We start from the raw sequence: 22,946 nt of genomic DNA on the forward strand, positions 1-22,946 counted from the left end.
ATTCAGCATGGTATAAATAATGAGTCACGACAAACTAAGACAAGCTTCAAAATAAGTACTTTGTTTGGCAAAAGAGGCTTCACAGACTTCAACACAAGTTAGAGTGAGTAATGGATCAACAGCTGAGTGAACACCACAAGTCGTAAACTGCTGTCGTCTGGAGGTGTTGTGGTTAGAAACGTGTGTGCATGAGTTACCACACGCGTGTCTGATGAGTTACCAACATTCTGTTAAACTCGATTAAAACGGAGACCAGGCCTGAAGAAACCCTGAGCGGACAAGGCCAGTTAGACCTCATAGTGACCTCGACCTTGCTTGACTTACAAACATGAGCAAAACCTCGTCTGAGCGATCTCTGTGGACGCCTGTACAGTACGACAGCACTCACTGCCTGTAGGCTTAGCCCAGACTGAGTTATTGTCCTTTCCGTTGGAATTTCTAGCCGTTCCAACCAGACTGCAGCTCTTTGAAGACAGGGCCCATGTTCCTCGCTGTTTGCCAGTAGCAGGTGCTCGGTAAACACGCTGCCTTTCCTCCTGGTAGCACGGAAGTGTGGCCTCCCCCGTCTACGACCGTCTTCCTCCTGTCTTCTGATTCCTTCCCCTCCTTCCTCTCAGCCCATCCTCCTGACTTCCCCAGGTGATAGCCACTTATCTCTCATCAACCAGGAAGGCCTTTTTGACCCCTGAAGCAGGGACAGTCCCCCTTGCTCTGGGCTCCTGAAGCACCCGCCCTTCTGTCTCTCAGTCCTCACTGCACTCACAACTGTTTCCTGCGTCCTGCTATAAGCTCCAGGAGGAGCACGTCTGTCTTGCCCAGAGCTACGGCTAGCCCAGCACCTGGCAGGTGAGAGTTACTCAAGACGTAGTTGCTGAAATAAACTGAAGGCAGCTCCCAAGGTAACTGAAAACAGTTCCTTACACTGCTGTTTCCATCATAAAATGTGCTTGACAGTCACAGCCTAATTAATGGGATTTTACTGTAGTGCTCAGGGCTAGGCATCATCTGGTTGAATTGCAAAGACCATAAAGATGGGACCTCTTGATGGTGTTAGGAGACACAGGGCCACCTCTTTGTTGTCATTTTTATTGACTGATGTATTGCTGTGCAGGTAATACATTCACTTGTCACAAAATGCAGAATTATGTGTACAGTAAAATATTAGAAGGATATATAAACAAACAAGTCCCTAGGCCATTGGACAGTGGATGATACTTTTGCTTTTAGTGTATTAAAAATGTAAAGATATCAAATAGTATGTCTGAAACTGATAAGTCATGCGGGAAAAGGATCAGTGAAGGGGACAGGGAAGAGGTGGAGGGAGGGTCACAACTTCACAGCGTGACCAACAAAGTGAGGTGAGAGGACAGACTTGAGCCACATGAGGGAGGAAGCCATGTGGATGTCTGGGGAAGAGCTTCCCAAGCCTCAGGAACAGGCAAGTGCAAAGGACCCGAGGCAGGGGCAGGCCTGGAGCATTCAAGGAGCTGAGTGAGAGAAGCCAGTGTTGTTTGCTGCAGTGCAGGGAGCTCAGGGGTGAAGGGGCAAGGGTGCGGGGTGATCTGAGCCAACGACGTAGGCTTTAGCAGCCTCCTTGGGGTTGCTGGTTGAGCACGGTCCCAGGTGCTGGCAGGGCCAGGAGGCTTTGGCTGCAATGCAGGCAACTAAGAGCTGACAACTGGACCAGGGTGCTCATGGCAGAGGCAGCAAGAGATGACCGATTCTGCACGTATTATGAAGGTAGGACCTCCAGTGCTGTTAACCAGTCACTCTTTGTTTAACTCACTAACCACCAGAAAATCCAACCAGCTCTGTAAGGCTTGAGAGATTTGCCCAGGCATATCTGCCAGGAAAATATATTTAACCAGAGAAAGAAGAGCAGCAACCCTCCTGAACTGTTCTCATTCTCCACACATCCAGCTGAAAGCTCGATTGTCAAGGGAGGCACGACGTTTTCATCACCACCTGCAAGCTTGTACTGTACAGTTTTCTGCATGTGTTCCTTTTCATTATCTCCTCTACCAAGTGAGTCAAAAAGAGCCTACACCCTGCATATTGCATCAATACTGTACATATTCATATCAGTTACATATTCTCCTTTATTGTTCCTTAGTAATTCCTTACTTATAAGCCTTGACATAGAAATCAAATTGCCAGCCTCCTGCGGGCAAGGATCATATCACTCATGTTTCTTCTACCCCTTCCTAGACCTAGAAGAGTGAGGTTCAATAATCATCATTTCCACGTCACTCACTAACATGAAGGAGTGCACAGCACAGAATAAACATTTGGTTTAACACACACACACACCACTGAATGGGCAAAGGAGGAAAATATAGTTGCATAAAACTCAAACTTACTTTCCTCTTTCCTAAGACTTCTTTGGAAATGTAGCATATTGTGAGCGTTGTTTTTCACACTGGAATAACATACAGACCTCTTTAAAGGAAAGACATTCTCATGGGCCTCTGATGTCACCCTAAATTATTTTTATTATAATGTTATTTTTAATATATGTAAACTTAAAACTAGATATAAAAAATGTTTGCATAAAGCATATGGATATCATGCAATAAGGAAACTAAGACAAACTTGCAGATAACAAATGTAGGAAACTCATGAAATTCAAATTAGCAATTTTAATTTAACGGGACAAATTCAGAATGGCTGCACGCCCCTGCCCCCCACCACCACGTGAGTGTGGTGCTCTCTGCCAGCTGCGGGTTGTCCCAAGCTCGGCTTGCAGACCACATGCTTTGCAATGACCTGGTGCTTCCACCACTGCTCTCTATTTAAATTGCACAGAGCCTGCGTACTCTGTACATCCTGTGAAGTCACTTGACCCTCACTTGGTGAGAACACAACATTCAGCTATTAACTGCCTGTGCGTTCTGTTTTCTTAAAGTGTATTCTGTTTTCTTAAAATCATTTGTCTATGACAAATAAAGTAGCACTCCCTGGCACCAACAAAGTCTTAAACACAGATAAAAACGCAACTCCTGAAAGTATGTGGATGCTCTCTGTTAAGCTGATCATCCAAATGGACCAAAATATGTTGATATTCATTTATTATTACCATAAAAATAAAAACACAAAATTAAATTCTCCCAGAGAACTCAAGGCTCCTTGAAAATATTACTGCAGACTTTCAAGGATCTTTAGACCCTAGCCTGTGAAATATGAATGAAGCGAAAGATCTTTGATTTAAAATTTTTAAATCCAGGTAAAAATCCCAGCCCTGACATTTATAGTGAGTGGGCCTAGGATGTTTACCTCATAGATCTGTTAGAAAGATTAAATAAAATCATAGTGATAAAATTATTGTGAAATCGTCTTTATAGCATGTCAGCAGATGCCTTGGCCAAGCATCTTGGAAAACAGAGCATGAGAGTAAACAATGTGCATGTGACACTTAATGGGAAGGGTGTCCCGGGGGGCTGGGGGGAGACAGGTCTGTTGTTGAGTAGTGGCCATGCACAGGAATCAACCTGTCAGAGTGTTCAAGTCTTAAACACAATTAGAAAAATATTAGTCTACAATGCAGCATTTAAATTACATACTGAATGATTCCATTTGTAAAATAAAGCCAACTTCCACCCCACCCCCAATTCTTCTTATAAATACAAAGCATAAAATCTTTTATTCCTAAAGACCATTTGAGGGGGGTTGTTTTAGTATAGTCTTATGCCCTGATTATGGTCATGTGTACATGATACTCTATTTGCTGAAACTAGCTGCATGACTTGAAATGCAAAACTTTAGAAATGCAAACATGCAAACATGATTGTGAAAGGGACCTTAGCCAGAAAAAACAACCATCTTTGGAGTATCTAAGACCAAGGAGAACATTTGTAGCCAGACTTTAACTTGGAAACTGATAATTATCAATTCCTTGAAGTTAGTAGAAGAATTGAGAGATTGCTGGGAGATGAAATCACTAAGCTGATTTACTTCAGAGGGGGTGCACCTACAATTAAGGACTGAAACTGGGTTTCTTGTTTTTCTTACCAACCGGAGAGATAAGAGAGAGGCAGACAGCCGAGCTGGTTGTAAACTCCCCCTCTTACTTAAAGGAAAACTGCATTCGTGCTAATTAGAAGTCCAAGTCAGGTATTTTTATGATGTCTGACTAAGGTTGTTATTCTTGCGCTCTCCCTAGGAGATAAGGACTCCAACCTCGAGATAACATCAAGGACTTGAAGCTGACCACAGACTCTGTGACGCTGAAGTTTCCAATCCACCATGGGACCCTAACATTTGACTCAAACCACCTGCTGCTCCCAGACCCTTCCTCCACTTTTTCTTAGATCAAAGACCCTTACCTCATCTTCCTGCCTCTTCCCCTTTATATACCTCAGAACAGGCATCGGGGAGGCGGGATGATTTTAGCCCGGTCATCCCCCAGATGCCAGTTATCTGAATAAACCTTCTAATCCTTCCACCAATGTCTGGACTTTTGAGTCATTTGTTTAATGTGAGAGGGCAAACCGAGCCTGATCTGTCGGTAACAATTGCAGATACGTAAAGCACAATGTCTTATATGAATGGTGTTTGCCTAATCAAGGAAAAGTTGTATTAAAACAAAGGAATAAAACAGATTTTGGAATAAGCTAAGAAGTAAAAACATATAAAATGTCTTATTGCTCTTGGCCTGCCATTAGTATTAATCTTATTTACCTGTGAAAGATGACAGAGAAAAATACCAAAAGGCCTGCTTCTCTGTCCCATCATTTTCTCCACCAGCCCTCTTGCAATTTTCCTCTCACTTCCAGGCTCTTGGCCTATTCTTAGACATTCAATAACACCTAATATAAGGCACTGCATGTCAGGCATGAATTAATGAACAGGAATATCCAGGTGGCTGGCAACATGTTGCTGGTAGGTGGGGTCAGGCAAGATAAGAGATGCAGAGGGGTGTTTCATGATCTTACATAAGATATCACCACTGAGTTCAATAATGGTTATTGCCCTTCAGATACCAGTCAGGAGGTCCAGCCTACCTAGGGGTCTTCTAACATCCTACCCAGGATGACAGAGAGAGAGAGAGTCCTGGTAGCGCTTGGGCTCCTGTTCTGGTTTTATTTTTTGTTGTTATTAAATTTCTGGCTCTTTCCTCTTTCCCACAGATTGAATTTAACCCCTTCTGCATGCTCCCCATTGATTTTCTCTTATTTTTCTTGGTCCAAGCTAAGATGTCCACTTCTCACCTTAGGGCTCATTTCAGAGTCTTGCCTCTGCTAATTCACTGCAACAGCTGTGTTCACTGTGGCCTCCTGACCTGAATGAGCTCGGTCTGCACACTCTCATCCTTTGAGGGGTGGACAATAACTATATATTGTTTCATTATTCAGAATCCCTTTGGTTGCCAGCAACCAAAATCCAAACTGAATTTGTTTAGGAAAAAGGGAGGAATTTATTGGGAGGATACTGGGATATTTTAATTAACTGAAGGAGGGGTTAAAAGCCAATCTCTGTGAGCATCTCTGTCATCCTGGGTAGGACGTTATGGTCTCAACCATATGAAAATATTGACAAATAGGTGGATCTATGGAGATAGATATATATACCAGGAAGACAGCCATTCTCATGATTGGTAAAATCTATAAAAATATTTTCATTTTCTTATTTCTATATACGTTTTTCTGAATTTTATTACAAAGAGTATTACTAACTATATTTCTTGCATATTTTTAAGAATGATTTTTCAAATATCTGTTTCATTTCCTTATGGTCAATTAAGTTAGCTTATTCTAGCTTTAGAAAGACTAAGAGCCACACAGTTAAGTGCAATGATACTTCACAGTCCTAAAAGTCAACCTATGGACATCTGGGATCAGCTGAGAATGGACTGGGTATCTGATGATATTAGGGGATTGTTTTGGAGATGTGTGCTAAAGTATTAGTTTGAACAGTCACAATTTAATTTTAAAAGGTCAGCAAAAGCATGCATAAAGGAAATATAGCAAACTATTAAGAAGAGACACATAAAATATTCAAAACAATTGAAAGTAATTGGATGGAAAAAAAGAAGAAGATGAAAAAAAGGATGCAACTATTAACCACAAGAATAATGGTATGGCTGTATGAATATCAAACTAGTACTTAGAGCAGAAAGCATTGCTAGGGGTAAACAGGGATATTTCATTATGAGAAAAAGGTTATATCCACCAGGAGATATAAGAATTCTAAATTTGTATTCAACCTAATAACCTAGCCTCAAAATACACATATCAAAAACTGAAGAAAGAAATGAAGTCATGCTTGTAGTGAGAGACTTTAACACATCTCTCTCAGTAAATGACAGAATAAGCAATAAGTCAAAATAAGTAAAAACTAAGCAAATCAGAAAAAATACAGAAGATTTGAATGAGATGAAAAAATTAGGAAGTCATCTGGTCACGTCTGGCACTGCACCAACAGATGAGCTGAGAACCTCTTGAAATGGCATTTGTGGAAAATGCAAGAAACGTGACTTCTACTTGGGCAACCCAATGCTCTAACAATTATCAAAAACAGAAATGAAAACTAAACAAAACTCCAAAATCCTAAAGCAGCGTTTCTTCGTTCCCTTCCTCCCTCCCATCCTCCCCTCCCGAATAAGCAGCTTCCTGAGAACAGCCTGACACAAATTCCTCTTCCCTTTCAGGTACATAATGGGGTGCTTTGCAGCTTGGTTCCTATCCCTTCCACACCCAGGCAGGCACACAGCTAGAAAAGGGGGAAAGAGGAGCCAGGGTAAAGGGGGCGGGAAGTGAGCAGCCAGCAGCAGACACCACCTCCCTGCAGCGCAGGCGCCCCGTTATCCTCCAGGTGTCCTCCAGCTGCATGCCGTGAAACTGCCATGTAGGCAAAAATTAACAAGTCATTTTGCTATGTAATTACTATCATCAGATCTAAGAGGAAACATCTTGGGCTGACTTCACAGTGAAGACTAAAGTGAAGATTAAAGTGAGGTTCCAGGATTTTATTTTATCAGAAATTCTACTTCTAGGAATACCTTCTAAGGCATATGCAAAGACAAAGTACAAAGTGCTCCCTGCAGCATTATTTATAAGTTGAAAAGCTGGACACAACCTAAGCATGCAGCAATCTGAGAATGATTAAGTAAGTTACGGCACAGCAATATGCTTTTGAAGAATTTTTAATGACTAGGAAAATGCTCATGAAATAAATGTAAGTAAAAAGCAGTCTTCAGGGCTGGTCAGCTCAGGTGGTCAGAGGGCAGTGCTGATAACACCAAGGTCCAGGGTCTATCCCTGCACCAGCCAGCCACAAAAAAGGGGGAACAAAAATGAAAAGCCGGCTTCAAAACTGTGCCTACAATTGGATCACATTTGGTAACTATGAATGCACATTTCAGAGAAAATAAAACTCTATAGAAATGCATCAACACGCTCACAGTGGGGTTTCTGAGGGTGGAAGGGCTTATGTATGGCTTTGTTTACATTTCTTTTTATTTTTTGGTGCCTTCCATGTTTTCCACACAAACACAAACAATTTTTATATGGGGAGAAAGCCTCAAGTCATAAAACCAAAACATTTAAATAAAGAAAAAAATCTTTCAGAAGAATCTAGGGATCAAACCCATGTTTCCTATGCTCCTTCTGCTTTGTTTTTATACTCAAAGGACTCCACATAACACCAGGCAAATGCTGCTAGTCTTCAACTTATCTTTGCTCTGGAAAGAAAAGCTATGAGAAGTTACTTGGTTTAAAAAAATACTAGATAGATACAGACAGAAAGATAGATACATAGACAGATAGATGCATACACACAGATAAACAGATAAATAAACCTATAGACAGACACACAGACAGAGACATAGAGAGATAGATGCATACACACATAGATACACAGATAGACAGATAGATACATAGATACGTAGACAGGCAGATAGATGGGACTGGGGGCAGCTGGGGAGGACAGCACAGGCCTCTTAAGGCATAGGACACAATTTGGCATTGACTAATCTCAATCATTTGCTTTCACAACATCCTTGGCCCACTGTAAACTAAAAGAGAGCCTCTATCAGCAATTTTGGAATAAGTTAAAAATATCCTATTTAATTTAAAAGAAAAAGATGACTAGCACAAACAGGACATCAGACAAGTCCAAACAGATAAGTAATGGAATTTCCAAATTCCCCCACCTCTGCACACAGAACCTTGCTAACAAACCTCTTATTCTGAATCCTGCACCTAAGGAAAGATTAATGGGAAGAACCTCAATTTGAAGGGCTTGGAAGACAAACTCCAGGGAATGCCCGTTGACAGTGCAGGCCATTGTAGTGAGTGCTTATAATTTTATGTCACCTCGGCATCCATTTTTAAATACAAGTTTAACTTTTCATGCTAGAAGCGGGGATCAGTCACCCCGACACAGTTTTGAATACCATACCCCATCTGAATGGCTCCAGAGGTGGCCAGAGACAGGCCTGGAGACATGTCTCCTGCCTAGCGGGCGTGGCTCCCCACTTTCCCGCAGCTTCCTTTAAACGGACCATTCAGACAGTTGCCCGTGAACCTGCTGGAACTCCTGCCTGCTTGCTTCAAACCCACCAATTAAAGCCCCCTCGGGAAACCTGTTTTAATAATGCCCTGGACCCTATAAAGGCATTGGCCCAAGGGTCCCCTCTCCCCCTGCCTGTGCTCTCTGACCTCTGTGTGTGTGTGTGGCCTCCTCCAGGTATGCCTTGCACACCCCAGGGTCTGGAAGCACTAAAAGCTCTTAAACTTTCACATCACTTGTGTCTTTGACCTCTGACAGCAGGGAAACCCCTGCTGGTGCTCTCTGTCCAGGCCTCTTGGCTGCTAGGGACAGTAGTTACCAGCTAAGCTGACAGACTTTCATTCAAAACAGCCACCTAACACCATTCAGCCTGAGAGCCCAGGCACTGCCCTTGCCTGGGGATCTTGCCCCGACAGCTTGTGCCTGGGCCTGTATGCTCGGCAGGAGGAGGGACCTGCAGGAGTTGCACATGGCCTGAGAGGCAAGAGTAATAAAATTAGGATTAATCATCATGCAGGGGTGAGTTAATACTATTTTCAGGAACCTGAAGGATTCATGTGGAGGATCTGCTGTTTTAGAAGCTAAACCCTTCTGATGGCCTCCAAGATACACCGGCCTTGCATGGCTCCGCTCTGAGCCCCTCCACCTCTCCCAGGGTCTCCGGGCAGATAACCTGCTCACTTCACTGGAGAGCGATGACAAAGGACATGACCTTCCTGGCTGCCTTACCCACCCTCGTCCCCACCTCCACACATCTCTCAGCACCTCTCCTTGTTCCTTCAAATCATGAATGAAGACTCAAGGGAGGAGGGAACTAAAGTTGACTGGATGCTTCTGTGTGCAGGAACCTGCAGGTACCTCACCTTGCTCACCACCACAAACGCTCTGCGAGGAGGCACAGGGATCCCCATTTTGCTTGTTAGGGGATGGAGGAAATGATACTCTTTTAGCATCTGGTATGAGAATCCCTCTTGGGGACAGAACCATCTTTGTGGGAAAATGCCTCCATCTGTGGAATATACTAACATTTATAAAGCAAATGTATTTCACAGGGCCTAGCCTCCAAAGCCCTGTAGTTTCAGGTATAGCTTAACTTTTTAAAATCACACATAGAAATGTTAACATTGTAAAAGACAGGAAACTTTCCTCAGGCTAAAGTCTCTGTAACACAGCAAAGTTGCTGGCTCAAGGACAGATGTCCTTAGTTAACCTACTGATTGATATGTAAAAATACTGGAGAAATTGCTGTAGGGAGAAAACAGTATTTGCTAAGAACAAGCTTCTGTTGGTGGATGACAACCTTTTGCAAATTGCATTATGGAATGTCACTTTATTTCACTGATGTTACTAGTTTTTCATTTGTTAGCCATAATTCTGTCAATATCCTTCTGTTTTTGTAATGGTTAAATCAACTGAATTTTCTTGTAAAACTTCCCTGTCTTTACAATAAAAGGGAGAGGCTAACTTTGGAGGGGGCTGCCACCTTCAGTTTTGCCCCTCCTAATGGGAAAATGACTGAAGTGCAGTTCGTCTGGGCCTCAATGAATACATAGTGCTGGAGTAATCATGTAATTCTTTTTCTTCATATCTGTTACACAGGGAAAGAGGTGTAACATCCATCAGCCTGTTTGGACTACGGGGGTGTGGGGAGGGACATGAGGAACCACGTGAGGAACTGGGGGCAGGGGGGGCCCTCACTGAGCAAGGAGAGGGGTAGAGGCAGGAGAGAGCAGGAGCTTTAGAGAAAGGCTGTGTGTGGCATCATGTGCCCCACCAACAAAAGCAGAACTCTTAAAATCTCGAATGAATTTACTAAACTCTTGAAAGGCTTGCTAGAATTTTCTGAATGGGCTTGCTGGCACAGGGTGAAACAGAAGCCACACATATGTCACCTAAGATGGTGACAGGTGGTGCCAGACAGGAAAAATGTTTCCTAAATTCAAGAGCAGAAAGGCCCCACTTGACATCTGAGATACATAAAGGGGAAACTGAGGCTAAGAGAAGTTAGTCAACTTTACTGTGGTCACACAGAGACAGAATTGAACCCAGACCTGTTTATCTCCGGTGCCTATTGTTTTTACCCAGCTCCACAGGCTGCACTACAGGAGATGTGTTTTCTTTCTCCAAGGCCAGCTCTTCCACAGCGTGCTCCATCCAATCACAGTAATTAACAGTGGTGAATATTTACTGAGTGCTACGATACACCAGGCCCTGTGACATGCATTAGCTCATTCTGTCCTCAGTGATACTATGTATTTGACAGTATAATTATTGGCATTTTAGAACATGGAAACTGCTGCTCAGATACTTAAGACACTTGCTCAGGGCCCCAGTGCTGTGAGCAGTGAGACCAGCGTTTGATCAGAGCCACAGTCTCAACGGCAATGTGTGTTCTCTCATCTCACCCTTCCCACCTCTGTGAGGAATGGTTCTTCTAATTAACCCATCTAACTAACCCATTCTCTCCCTGCCACACCTGGGATGACCTGGTGGGGTTTACAGAGGTCGTGCAACACTGAATACGGGAGGTGTTCTCACGGACTCAGAGAAAAGTCACTGCACAGTTCAGGTTGCTCGTGTAACATGGGGTTGGCAAACTTTTTCTCTAAAGGGCCAGACAGTAAATATTTTAGGCTTTATGAGCCACATGGTCTCTGCTGCCAACTCCTCAACTCTGCTGTTGCACCATGAAAGCACCATACACATAAATGAATGAGCACAGCTGTGCTCCAATAAGACCTTATTCATGGACACTGAAATTCAAATTTTCTATGATTTTTACATGTCACAAATATTATTATTCTTTTGATTTTTTTTTCCAACCAGGTAGAAAGGTAAAACCATTGTTGGTGTGAGTCACATAAAAACCAAGGCAGGCTGGATTTGGCCCACAGGTCACAGTGTGCTGACTCTGGTTTTACCAAACCTCCCTCCTTTGGGGCCCTGCGTCCAGCTGGACCCAAGTCCAGGCAGAACAGCTTCTGGACTGGCTTTGATCCCTGCTCTCCTTGCCTTGCACGCTGGCTCCGGCCAGCTTTGGGCCTATGCTCATTGCTCTGGCATTAGTAGCTCTCCTCAGACCTTCAGGCTTCTTCTCAGCAAGAAGAAAAGCAGCTGCCAGCTGTCTCGGCAGGAGGTTGCTGTAAAATAACCCATTATCATTTGGATGACCCTGGTGAGGCTAAGCCCCAGGGACAGATTGGAGGGACATCACCCTAAGACAAGGCTTGGGAATAATATGCCTCAAACAGACTGAGCCTCATAGAAGGAAATCTCTAGGAAGGGTGGAGAAGACGTTGCTAAGAATCTGGATCCAAGGAAGGAGTCCTGGAGCCAAAAATGGAAATGCCTTTCTCATCCAGGAGGCCAAAGCCAGAGGACAAGACACAGAGGAAGGACAGGAATGTATCTCAGGCCAGGGCCAGGGTCAGCATAATCCAGACCCAGAGAAGATTAAATAGCACTGACTAAGGGAAGACTGAGAATAACAACAACTGCTAATAGTTACTAACCACCTACTACGTTCCCGGCATATGTTGCTGGGTTTTAAAAATAATATATGGTCTTATTAACTCGAAATTTCAACACCCTGGAAAAATACGCATTTAAAAATCTCCTAACATGCATTTTTAAAATATATATATTAATTGTGCATCTTCCCTGTGGCATACATTGTGCTAGATGCTGAAGATAAGCGAGCAAAAATAGATCTCTGGCAATTTTTTTTTTCTGTAAAGGACCATATATAAATATTTTAGGCTTTGTGGGCCATAAGGTCTCTGCTGCAACTACCCAACTCTGCCACTGTAGTGCAAAAGCAGCCCGCAGGTAGTATGTCAAAAAGTGGTGTGGCTGTGTTCTAATAAAACTTCCTTTTGAAAAAACAGGCTTTAGGCCAAAGCTGACTATAATTTGCTGACTACTGTTGTAGCAGAAGAGACAAACATTAAGCAAATAATTACACAAATAACAACCAGTAAGTGCTATCAAGTAAAAGTTCCCAATACTAGAAAACTCTATAACAGGAAAGACTTTACCTAAGGGAGTGGGCCTTAGGCTTAAATGTAGTTGTTAATCAGTGAAGTGGGAGACAGAGGAGACAGCATGTGCAAAGGCCCTGTGGCAGAGAAGAGCATGACAAATATAGCTTCTCTCAAGAAGGTTTACCGTAGTTGGAGGAGAAAGAATAAGGGTTGCAGGTGTAAGCTGAGGCTGATAAAGGCAGGCAGGAGCTGGACCAGGTAAGATTTTATGTGTCTTGTCAGAGAGTTGGGTCTCTATTTAAATACAGAAACTAGGCACATGAAGCTAAGAAACGTGTTCAAGGCTGTACAGCTAGTGACAGGTGGAGCTAGAAGCTGGTCTGTTTACCTCCAGTCCCAGCTTCTGTATTCTCTTTGTTCATTTTAGTTTTATGTTTGCCTAGTGTCTCTACAAATTTCCCTTTATGAAATTCCAAAATTGCTCAACTAAACTAAAAGGAAAAGGAATTTTGTCTACACCTAGGCCTGAAGGCTAGCAGAGGCCTGATGCTAGAGGGAAACCGGAGTGACTGTGGCAGAGAAGTCCCACAGAGAAGGAGATACAAGGATTGGGGACAGCTGTGAGCTCTATTCACTTTTCATCCCCAACGTCCCTTATGTGGAGTCTTACTCTTTCTTTATCCTCTATGTCAAATAATAGTCTCAGAACATTGCCCAAACTCCTTGAACCAGCCTTGATGTTCCTTCTGGACCTCGCCCCTGCCCACCTCTCCAGCTGTCATCACGACCTCATTCACACTACCCCCTCTGGGAAAAGTGGATGGTTTGCTGCTTCATGAACTCCCCACCAGCCTTCTTTAATACCACACTGTTCCTAATATACAAATGGCCAACAGACATATGAAAAAATGCTCAACATCACTCAGCATCCGGGAAATGCAAATCAAAACCACACTGAGATGCCATCTAACCCCAGTTAGGATGGCTAAAATCCAAAAGACTCTGAACGATAAATGCTGGCGAGGTTGTGGAGAAAAAGGAACTCTCATACATTGTTGGTGGGACTGCAAAATGGTGCAGCCTCTATGGAGGATCCTCAAACAATTGCAGATAGATCTACCATATGACCCAGCTATCCCACTGCTGGGAATATACCCAGAGGAATGGAAATCATCAAGTCGAAGGTATACCTGTTCCCCAATGTTCATCGCAGCACTCTTTACAATAGCCAAGAGTTGGAACCAGCCCAAATGTCCATCATCAGTGAGTGGATACGGAAAATGTGGTACATCTACACAATGGAATACTACTCAGCTATAAAAACGAATGAAATACTGCCATTTGCAACAACATGGATGGACCTTGAGAGAATTATATTAAGTGAAACGAGTCAGGCACAGAAAGAGAACTACCACGTTCTCACTTATTGGTGGGAGCTAAAAATTAATATATAAATTCACACACACACACACACACACACACACACACACACACACACACACACACACAAACCGGTGGGGGGGGAGAAGATATAACAACCACAATTATTTGAAGTTCATACGACAAGCAAACAGAAAGGACATTGTTGGGGGGGAGGGGGGAGGGAGAAGGGAGGGAGGTTTTGGTGACGGGGAGCAATAATAGCCACAATGTATATCGACAAAATAAAATTTTAAAAAAAAGAAAGGACATTGTTGGTGGGGAGGGAGGAGAGGGAGGAGGGAGGGAGGTTTTGGTAAGGGGCCACAATAATCAACCACAACATATATCTACAAAATAAAATTAAAAAAAAATAATAATAAACTTTAAAAAAAAAAAAAATTACCACACTGTTCCTTCTGCGGGACAAGCTCACGCCTCACCTGCCCCTCTGTCTGGATTCCTCTTTGGGGTCAGGGTCCACTCAGGAATGCCAACCAGGGCTTCCCGTTCTGTAGGAAGCCACTAGCCACTTCCTCACCTTGCTTGGGTGCTATGTCCCTGCTCTGCGCCCCCACAGGCCCTGTGGTAATGGCCACCCTCCTGGACTCATTCATGTGGTCTCCCCACTGGCCTCTGAGCTGGCGCACCCTGTGACAGCACACAACTTATCTGACAGGCACGCGGCATTCTCCATCCAGAGGTTGACTTGTTTTACTTGTCCTTAATTAACTCCACCCATTTCTGCCTCTCAGTATCTTCAAATGTATTTCTATCCTTTAGAGTTTCCAGCACTGGCCTTACAGCAGCAGTTCTCAAAGTGGGGTCCCTAGTCCAACAGCACCAGCATCACCTGGGAACTTGCTAGAAATGCAACTTCTAGAGCCCTTATCAACCTCTGGAATCTGAAACTCTGGGGCTGGGGTCCAGCAACCTGTGGTGTAACAAGCCCTCCTGGGGACTCTGAAGTGCATTAATGTTTCAGAACCACTATCTTATAGGAAGTTCCTGCTCATTAAACTGTTGTTGATGTCCTGAGGATGGAAACTGGTTATTTGCAATCTAGAAAAGAAAAAGAGTCGAAGAGATGACAAGAAAAGCTTTTACTAGGCTAGAATTTTAGAAAAGGAATTTTCTGACATGATATTTCAAACATGTGACTGTTTCAAAGACAGCTCTGCTCTGTGTGGGTTTAAAAACAAGATTGGTTCTCCTCTGTCCTGCTCAGCGTGATCTTGGGTATGATCTTCTGAAGGGCAGGGGTTGGGCCAGATAACTTCCCCAGGTGCTTTCCAGTGCTCAGAATCTCTGCTTCTAGGATATTCTATGTACTATGAGACCGATATAAGTTAGGGAGCAGGCATTTTTGCTAGGGGACTTTGGGCTTTCGGTCCACAAGGAAGTATATACTTTCTTTTCCTGTTCTAAGATGAGTCTTTGCCAGCCTATACTCATAAAAAGAAATGGCCAGGACCTTTCCAGAAAGGTAGTTGTCTGTTTTTAAGTCAAAAAAATGAATGCTTGCTTCCTTTGCAAAGGAACGTGTGCTTTGTGCAATCTATACAAACTGCATGACACATAGGTGAGATCCAAGATTGGAAAGATAAAATTTCATTTGTTGATTTTTGGCCTAGAGCTGAAACAGAGGAGCAGCTTGTTGGTATAAACTCTATAAAACACGATGATATTAATTATGTAAACAGAAGCAAATAGGAGAGGTTTAATGAGATGAATTATACCACGTCACCATCTTAGGGATTAAAATATTCTCATTAAGCAAACACTGTAAGGTCCAAAGGAAAGGATCAGGAAGAGTGGTAACCAGAGTTAGAAAACAATGGGTCCTTCTACCTAGAGTGCTGTCTGACAAGGGGAGCTTTTGGGGGCTGCCCAAGCCCACTGTGAACGACCGTAAGATCTCACTTTTCATCAAAAAAAAAAAAAAAAAAAAAATCAGCCTCCACTCAAGCCACTGGCACACAAAGCCAACACATTCTTTTCTCCTTTCTTCCCTTTACAACTGCAAAGCAATCCATGCTGCTGTCTCAGTCTGCGAGGGGAATCCTCATGGGTTTCTAGCTCTGTTTACATTCTGAGGCTTGCCGGCCTAACTTCCAAAGTGTGAATCGCCCACTGGCAAGCTAAAGGGATCAACAAAAGGTGTTCTTGCCCCAGAGATGAATGAGCCACTTCTCCGAGGAGCTCTGGTTCCTTTTAGTGGCTAATGGTATTTAGAAACTCATATCTGGGCACCAGGTACTCTTCGACCTCTTGTCTTACTTTGAATTGTTTCCTCAGGACAGAGCTCCAGCAGTGGGATTACTGGATTACAAAAGATGAAATATTTTATGGCTCTTAATTCAGTATTGACAAAAGCACTACCAGTCCACTCCTGGCTCTGTTGGGATTACCTCCTTTTGCATCTCCTCCCCAGCTAGAGTCGGTCGCTGATATGAAAGTGGTGGCCTTGTCTAACACTGTCCGCCTGCTATGAGAGGCTCAGGGAAGAGTTCTGACGTGCAGCCCCTACCTCTCCCCTTACTATTCCTCATGGGTCTTTGCTGAGGCAGGGAACAGTCATGTTCCGACCAAGAGCCAGATGGGGAAGAAAGCACTGGCTGGATAAGTGCCATACCCAGCTCCCAGGTTTACTTCTTCCCCCAATTGGTGCGTCTCTGGTTCACTGGCAGAGGAAGAAGTGGCCACGGCTGGGACTCCTGAGCAGGGCTTTCCACTTCTGTTTACCTCCTGACTCTGAGCGTCATCCAAATGCACAAGGAAGGCTAGTCTGGTCCTTTAGGGGGCAGGAAGTGAGAAAGGGAAAGATGGTTTCTAGACTTTAGTGAACAGTAACGACACACCCAACATGTGGCCCAGATCAGTGTGCTGGGGGCATGGAGGACAGTGAGGGAGGCAGCCAAGAGGGCAGAGAGTAGGCAGAGCGTGAAGGCAAAAAGGACACCCCTAGAGTTGTCATTTGTGATGAGAGGGGACGAACATCCCCTCTCCTAAATCTACCACCTGGCACACCCTCCAGCCATGCTGACCCCTCCTTTCTCCTGCTAACGCCCACATTGGCTCACCCAAACCGACTCCAGAGGAGACGGAGAGGCCCTCAGAAAGAACAAGTCTTGTGTCAAGCTGTTTCAGTTTCCTTAAGGACTAGAAACACGGGGGGAAAGCTGCCAGGTAAGAACGGCTGAACTTGACAAATCTTGTACCTGTCCAAAGCGTGCTACTACGTGTTGCTTCTACCGTCTGTGAGCTCAAGGGACAGCTCTTCCTCCCAGGGCTTCTCTAATGCTCCTGGGTGATACAACCCCTAAAGTCTGCACATTGGACTTCTCTAAGTCCAGCTCCTTCAGTTCAGCCTGGAGGTTGGCCTTAGCTCAGAGGGCAGCAGTAATCTAGCTGAGAGGCCCAAGCACCCTGGCTATGAATGCTGACTCCAAAGTGGCTCTGCCAATCACCAGCTTGGAGGATCAGGGCAAGTTACCAACCCGCTGTGCCTCAGTTTCCTCATATGTGAAATGGAGGTAATAACAGTGACTTCATAGAGTCATCATGAGGAAGACATGAATCCATTCATAAAGCACTTAGAACAGTAAACTCAGGAAGGACGGTGAAAAATGAAAACGACAGTGATGACTACAAAGGCACCGAGCACGTCCTCCTTCATGCTGCAGCGGGACCCGAAATTCCCTCCGACTACTCCGTAGCTTGAAAATGGTCCCAAAACTATGCCCCAGGGGATGCCAGTACCTCAGAAGCTGGGCCGATTTATCACCAAAATTTAACATCGACAGCCTTTCCCACTCCCAGGCCCCACCAACTGCAGCCAACATTAATTTAACAGATAGAATTTTTAAATTTAAAATTTTACCTTATAAGTTTTTATACCTTCAGTACTAATGAGTGTTTGGAAGGAATTAATTCATAGAAAACAAACATTACGGAAATGCTCAGTAAATCTGCCCAAGCCTAGCCCAACAGTCAGATTGTTTTTTATGAAGATGTCATCGTGGTGCTTATGACTGACCGAAGACTGTCCTTTGTTCTGAAAAGAAAACACCTCTGACCCAGTCAAGCTTCAGCAAGCACATAAGCAAACGGCATGCGTGGGTCTGGAGAGCACTTCTGTGACATGAAGGGGACCTGCCATGGTGGCCAGCCCCTGACACTGCACCTATATCAACAAAGGCTGCAGAGAACTCAACCGTGATTTCCGTGAACTTGTTTTCTTTTAAGTGAGAAACAAGGGAAGAAAGTTGGCCATCTTACATTTCTAGATTTTCTGGTATTCTCAATTCAAGTATAGAATGGACCAAAGAAATAAAAACAATGCCCATAATCTTTTCTGTCTTTTCATTGACATAGTCTTCCCTGGGCAGTTTTTTATCTTCAGCAGAAGTAATCTGAGGGTCCTCAAGGAAACACATTTGTGTTTTCAGTGAGCAGGCAGAGGGCAGTGGGCCGCTGCAGACCACAGTCAGGAATAGGGTGGGAGAGGAAATGGCGTCTGGATTCGATGACAGTCTTTCCCTGGGCGCCAGTCCAGGCCATCATGTCTCTGCCACCTTTATTCAGAATGGGCCAGATATTCTCTGTTGGTCATGTTCCATGTGGCCAGAACAGCCAATGTCTGAATCTTCCACTTGTTCTGACAAGTAGCCAGGTAGTTTAACTTTGTTTCAGGTGTGTGTGTGTATCCATGTACGTGTGTGTGTGTGTGTGTGTGTGTACATGCTCCTGCACATGTATTCTGAATTGGGTGTAAAACACATTTCCTATTAGTGGTCACAGCAAAAAAGTTTGAAAAACATCAACCTTTCTTACTCCTGAGGCATCTCTTGGCAAATTCTGTAGATCCCCATAAGGCATTTCACTCTGTTTTGTGGCACATTCTGTGAAGACATTTTATGCATGCATGCATAATATATGTACTGGAGTATATTAATACATATATATACACTTACTTGTATGAGATTATATTTATATTTAGTTCTGTAATCCATTTCTTTCCCTTAACATTTTGTGGACATGTTTCACTACCAACATATAAAGATGGACTTACCTTTTCGGTGGACAAACAGATGTGGAACACAAGATTTCACTGTGTGGATGTCCCATAGCATATTAACCAGCCCTTACTGATGGATACTTCAGTTGTTACTTTTGTTTTGGTTTTTATAAACAATGCTGCAATGACATATCCTTGTAAACTTACCTTTTTTTATTTGGCCTATTAGTCCCTTAGGATAAATTCCTGGGGAAATGTAGGATAAACTTCTGAGTCAGAACATACAGATATTTAATATTTGAAATCCCATTGCCAGAGAGCCCTCCAAAAAGGCTGTAGCACATATGTCTTCCCACAGTTTATGAGAGGGCTTATCCCATACCACTGAGCACTCCCCATCTGTTAAATCTTCGCACTCTCATATGTGGAAGTGACACTGCACTGCTGCTTTAACTGCACATCTTCCTTCTTTAGCATCTTTCCATTTGCAGTCTGGACATCGATGTTCCTACCATGATCGTCCCCTGTGCCTGCTTTCCCCTTGGTGCTCAGCCCTTTCTCACTGCTTTACAAGGGTCCTGTGCAGCAACTCCATTCACCTGCTGTCAGTCAGACATGTAGAAGTCATTTTTCCTCAGTCTGCATTTTAAAGGATACTTTAAAAAAATTGTTTTTTGTACGGAAACTTTATTTTTTAATGGCTAAATAAACATCTCCTGTTATGAGTTGTAGACAGGGCACTTTTTAGCTTAGAATTGGAACCACTATGAAACCATCTCCAAGACTGAGTACTTATAAATAATTTTGGCTTTATCAACCTCCCAAGTCCTTTTTACTTTAACAATTTATCTGTTACTTTTGCCTCAAGACATCAGAGAGGTTTGTACGTTATAGCAAAATAATTCTGTACAAAGGACAGGAAACTGCACATCTGAGAATTTATCTTAGAAAATACACAAAAGGAAGAAAGAAAGAAGAAAACCCCTGAAAGCTTCCATCTGAGGTGGCAAAGGCAGGTCGCAGCATCCTGCTGACGGAGTGCGCCGGTCCCACGCAATACTGCGTTCCTTTTCCTCAGGGCTCCCGAAAACTCCCAGGCTGGCCAGGCCGCACCCCACAGCTGCCTCTCTGCCACACAAACAGGCCCTCCTGCTGCACCTCCAGAGTCCGGTGAGAGGATCGAACTTGCGAGTAAGCTTCAGTGCACTCCCCACTTAGAACTTACCTTCCATTCTTGATCTGGAATATCTCTGTTTCCACATGTGTACAGTAGACATCCTCAATGGATTGTCTGGGCTGTGGTCACAGCCACATGATGTCCAGAACCAGAACCAAACAACTTTCTGAAACTTGGGTTAAACACCAGGCCCTGACATTGCAGCATGTGAATGGACCTTGCCAATATAATTATTCCATCTCAAAGCACATGTAACTGAGTGACCAGAATCTATAGGTTGGAGCTTAGCAAACAAGTGAGAGGTTCTGGCCTGAACCTCTGAATTTTGAAAATGTGGTCCCTGCCTTCTTTATAAACAATTTCTCTTAGAAAAACTAAAATGGGGACTATACTTTAGTAGGTAAACTTTAGCTATAAAAGATATTGATTGCTTATAAAGAAAGGCAGAGTCTAACCTCCTCCTACTGACCAGAGCTGTAAGCAGTGACACGAACTTCTTTCAGCAAGGACCCTGAAGCCACCACCCAAACAGGACCCACTGAGGCAGCATATCCCTGCTGCTGGCCTGGGGTTTCCCCACTCACCTCGGGGAACTTCTTTTTCTGCACATATTCAGTGGTGGCAGCGTCAAAATACTTGGCATAGCCCTCATTGAGGCTGTAAATCTTTCCTTTCTTCTTAATCTTGACATCCTTCTCCACCAGGACAAATTCACCAAGAGCCTAGAAAGATGAAGAGAGACACAGGAAAAAGAAGGATACCAGGAAACAAGCCCACAGCACACTCCACAGCAGCTGAGAGCACTGGAAGACTCTGCTGGAAGGACCCAGGGCTTTGCTGTGCGCAGTCCAGAGCTCACCTGCCCTGAAGTACCGTGAGTGGAGAGAACAGCGATCACACTGAGCCGTGCAGGAAGCTCAGGCACGGGCAGCGAGCGCAAAGGCCAGTCAAGGACGGAGGCCCGCGCTCTTCTTCCCTCCTAACTCCCACGGGCAGTGAGGCTGCTCATTTATAAGGAAGCTGGCTGTGTTGACACCCCACGTTCTCACCCCGCTTTAATGTTTTCAAGATTTGGGCCATCAAAAATGAGAGGAAGAAGTTACGTGGATGGGTGATGGATGCAGTTTGACCATTAATTTGTGGCCCAGTTATTTTGTTTATCTCAACTATTCAGTTTTGGAAACCACTCAAGTTCCTGGTATCCCAACCACTCCCAACCGGGGATAAATGGAAATCTCCTCAATCAGAAACTGGGTTTACTCAGCATAAGGAGAGAGTTGGTAAAAACTAAAGGAATCCTCAGAGTTATTAATAAAACAGTGCCCCATTCCCCTCCAGTCCCCCTGTAGCCACTGTGGTCAGTTTGTATCAGACACCCCTTGATGCAGTCCTGGTGACAGCAGTCCCTATGCATGTGACCAGCTAGCTGCAGATATCACCTTAAATATTGATGTCTCTCTCAACCACTAAGAGAAAAATCAGGGCCTGGAAACCAAACCCATTTTGATGAATGTTGAAAACTTCAAGAAAGTGAAAAACACCTGAAAAGATAGCTGGCAGCTAGACTAGAAGGTTCTCAAGGAACATAAATGACACTCCCAGTATATAAGGAGACAAGGCCATGCTGACCATGTCTGGAAAAAGACAGTGACGAGGATATTCGGTAACTTCAAAACTAACCACACGCTCCTTTCTTCCGCCTGATGTGAGCAATGCCTGCTTCTTTACCAATGAATCTCTACCCTCTCTTTAATCTTCCTGACTCCTAGATAAAAATTATTTGGCTATCTAATCATAACTGCACCCACTTCCAAACAACGTCCAACCCACAACTGACTCTCTTCTTAAATCCTCCTTAGAATCATCAAGCAAAACCCAAGTGCTATAACACTCTCACCCCGACTTCCTCTCAGCACAATACCCCAGGGTTCCTCTGGAGTGCATCCCCTTGCCCAGCAAGCCCCACTCCTTTCTATCATGGCATATTTTCGGAGGACTTTGGTACACAAGCTCTTATAACTTGCTGTGCACATTTGCTGCTTTGGAGCAGCCCAGCACTGAGTCCCACTTCTCTAAAGCACCCTAACTTCCTTTGAAGGATAACCCTTCCCATTGGAGATAAGTCTCAGAAACTCTAGCTCCTCTGAGTTTGGAAAATCAGTGAGTTGCTCCTCCGTGGTGTTTGAAACCTGAGCAAGAGACACACAACCAGCGTGGCATCCAGACCATTGCTGTGCTTCCAGCTTCCTGGTCCTCCAGACCTGCCCGTTTCCAGCCTGGGCCCTCAGAGCTTCCATCGATGCAGTCACATCTTTTACTTAATTGAGCCAGGGTTGTTTCCTCTCTTGCTTATCAGCAAAAAGCATGGCAGATACACAACTGTCATTACTGGTATTCACCAGCCCAACTGAATGGAGGAGCTCATTCTGCCTCAATGTGGGATGGAAAGGCCTTGTTGATCCTGGGCTGGGGGTGAGCACCCTCAGGCCCCTGGGCACTCTCAGTTTCCCCACTGTGGGGCGAAGACAGTTGTGGAACCTATCACAATCTGGAAAACATGATCCTTGTTCTGGCTATGGGATCAACAACCACTGAATATCACTATGGCCTCCCACACACATTGATACATAATGATTAGGCACTGAATCCTTGCCCCTCAGAGACAACACCTGGCATTTGTAAGGGACTGCCTTGACACCGAGGTTCCCCTGCAATGGAGAGTGTGGCTGACATGGGGTGGTCCCTCTGTGCCCAAATAAAGTGTATTCTGACAAAAGCAAATCACCAGCCCTGCAAACCCACAGATCAGATAGGATGGCCCCCCGAGGAGCTCTGTTCT

General features: G+C 44.2%; 1 protein-coding gene across 1 annotated transcript in view; it reads right to left on the reverse strand.

The window, feature by feature from the left end:
* The window catches only part of FBP2 (fructose-bisphosphatase 2), a 42,796-nt gene that overhangs the window by 4,526 nt on the left and 15,324 nt on the right, over positions 1 to 22,946 (reverse strand). Inside the window, exon 5 of the mRNA XM_063110780.1 lies at positions 20,692 to 20,829. Within this exon, the coding sequence (XP_062966850.1) occupies positions 20,692 to 20,829 (138 nt within the window). The remainder of the gene's footprint in view (positions 1 to 20,691; positions 20,830 to 22,946) is intronic.

Source organism: Cynocephalus volans, chromosome 10 (assembly GCF_027409185.1).
Source record: "Cynocephalus volans isolate mCynVol1 chromosome 10, mCynVol1.pri, whole genome shotgun sequence".
Classification (NCBI taxonomy): Eukaryota; Metazoa; Chordata; class Mammalia; order Dermoptera; family Cynocephalidae; genus Cynocephalus; species Cynocephalus volans.